Raw genomic sequence first — 1,230 nt, 5'->3', positions numbered from 1 at the left:
GCATCAACCCTGACGCGGCCGCCCAGTCCTCCAACTCTTCCCCCCTCGGGCTCGTCGCGGGGGATCCCCACGCCGTTGCTTTGGCGTTGAAGTCCCCCGCGACGATCACGGGGAGGTGAGAGACTCGCGCAGTGAGCGCCTGCACTTCTGCAAGAGCGCGCTCGAAGTCGGCGAGGGGCCAGCTGGGGGGGAAATATACCCCCACTATAGCCACTCCCCCGACGACCACGAGCACGCTTCCCGTCCCTCTCGCCACCTTTCGGAGAGAGGGGGAGCCGTCGCGGGCCGGAACGGAGATGGCCACCAGGTTGCCGACATCACCCGCCCAGTCATCCCGGGAAGGGATGACGTACGGGTCGGCAACCACCACTACATTTATCAACCACTGCGCCATGGTTTGGGCCAGCAGGTCCTGCGCCCGGGCGCAGTGGTTGATGTTGCATTGGAGGAAGCGGATGGTGTCCATTTATGGGCTGGTGTCCATCCGCTCCGCTCCGGCCTTCTTGGCCTTGCGCCGAGGCCTTCGCTTCGGCGCACTCCTCCCTTTGGGCGCTGGCCTCTGCCCGGCGGTGGCGCAGCCGTCGCCGCCGATCAAGTGGCCCGCCGGTTTGGCCGCCGCCTCGCAGACGGGGCAGTTCGGGTCTGCCACACAGTCCCGTGCCCGGTGATCTGGCTTCCCGCAGCGAAAGCAGAGCTTGCTGCGGTCGACCTCACCCGGGCACTTGGCACCCATGTGCCCCGTCTCAAGGCAGCGGAAGCACCGCGTCGGCCGCGAGGCGAGCAGCACCACCCTGGCCGAGGTCCAGCCGACCCTCACGCGGCCGGCGTCGGTCACCTTTTTGGCGGCCGCCACCGGCACGCTCAGCCAGAGTGAGCCATCTCCCCTCGGGCCGACGGTGAGCCTGCCCGATCTTACAGCGTCGGCCGCGCAGCCCCCCTCTCTGGCCACAGACTCTACGACCTCGGCCGCGGTGACAGAGTCGTCGAGGCCGGTGATACGCACTTCGGCACATTTCACCGGCCGGGCGACCCTGACCACCTCCGGGCTGAGCACCTCTCTGAGCCTAGCGGCCAGAGAGTCGGCCTTCTCCGGGGCTGCCTCACCCCCCACCTCCAACATTCGGGCGCCCGTTGCCGCCCTGCGGAACTTGACATCGGCGATGCCAAGTTCCGCAAGGTTTATCCGGCTTTTCGCCTCCGCTAAGACCGCGGCGTACGTAGCACCACTCT

The 1,230-nt window shown here is 67.7% G+C and overlaps 1 protein-coding gene across 1 annotated transcript; it reads right to left on the bottom strand.

The window, feature by feature from the left end:
* Positions 1-466: 466 nt before the first annotated feature.
* Positions 467-1,120, bottom strand: LOC106116945 (DNA-binding protein HEXBP-like). Its single transcript, XM_013311004.1, has one exon. The coding sequence runs from the start codon at positions 1,118-1,120 to the stop codon at positions 467-469; it is 654 nt and encodes a 217-aa protein (XP_013166458.1).
* Positions 1,121-1,230: the final 110 nt, after the last annotated feature.

Source organism: Papilio xuthus, unplaced genomic scaffold (assembly GCF_000836235.2).
Source record: "Papilio xuthus unplaced genomic scaffold, Pxut_1.1 DF827680.1, whole genome shotgun sequence".
Lineage (NCBI taxonomy): Eukaryota > Metazoa > Arthropoda > Insecta > Lepidoptera > Papilionidae > Papilio > Papilio xuthus.
Note: the sequence above shows the minus strand (reverse complement) of the source record. Positions and strands in the feature narration are given on the sequence as shown.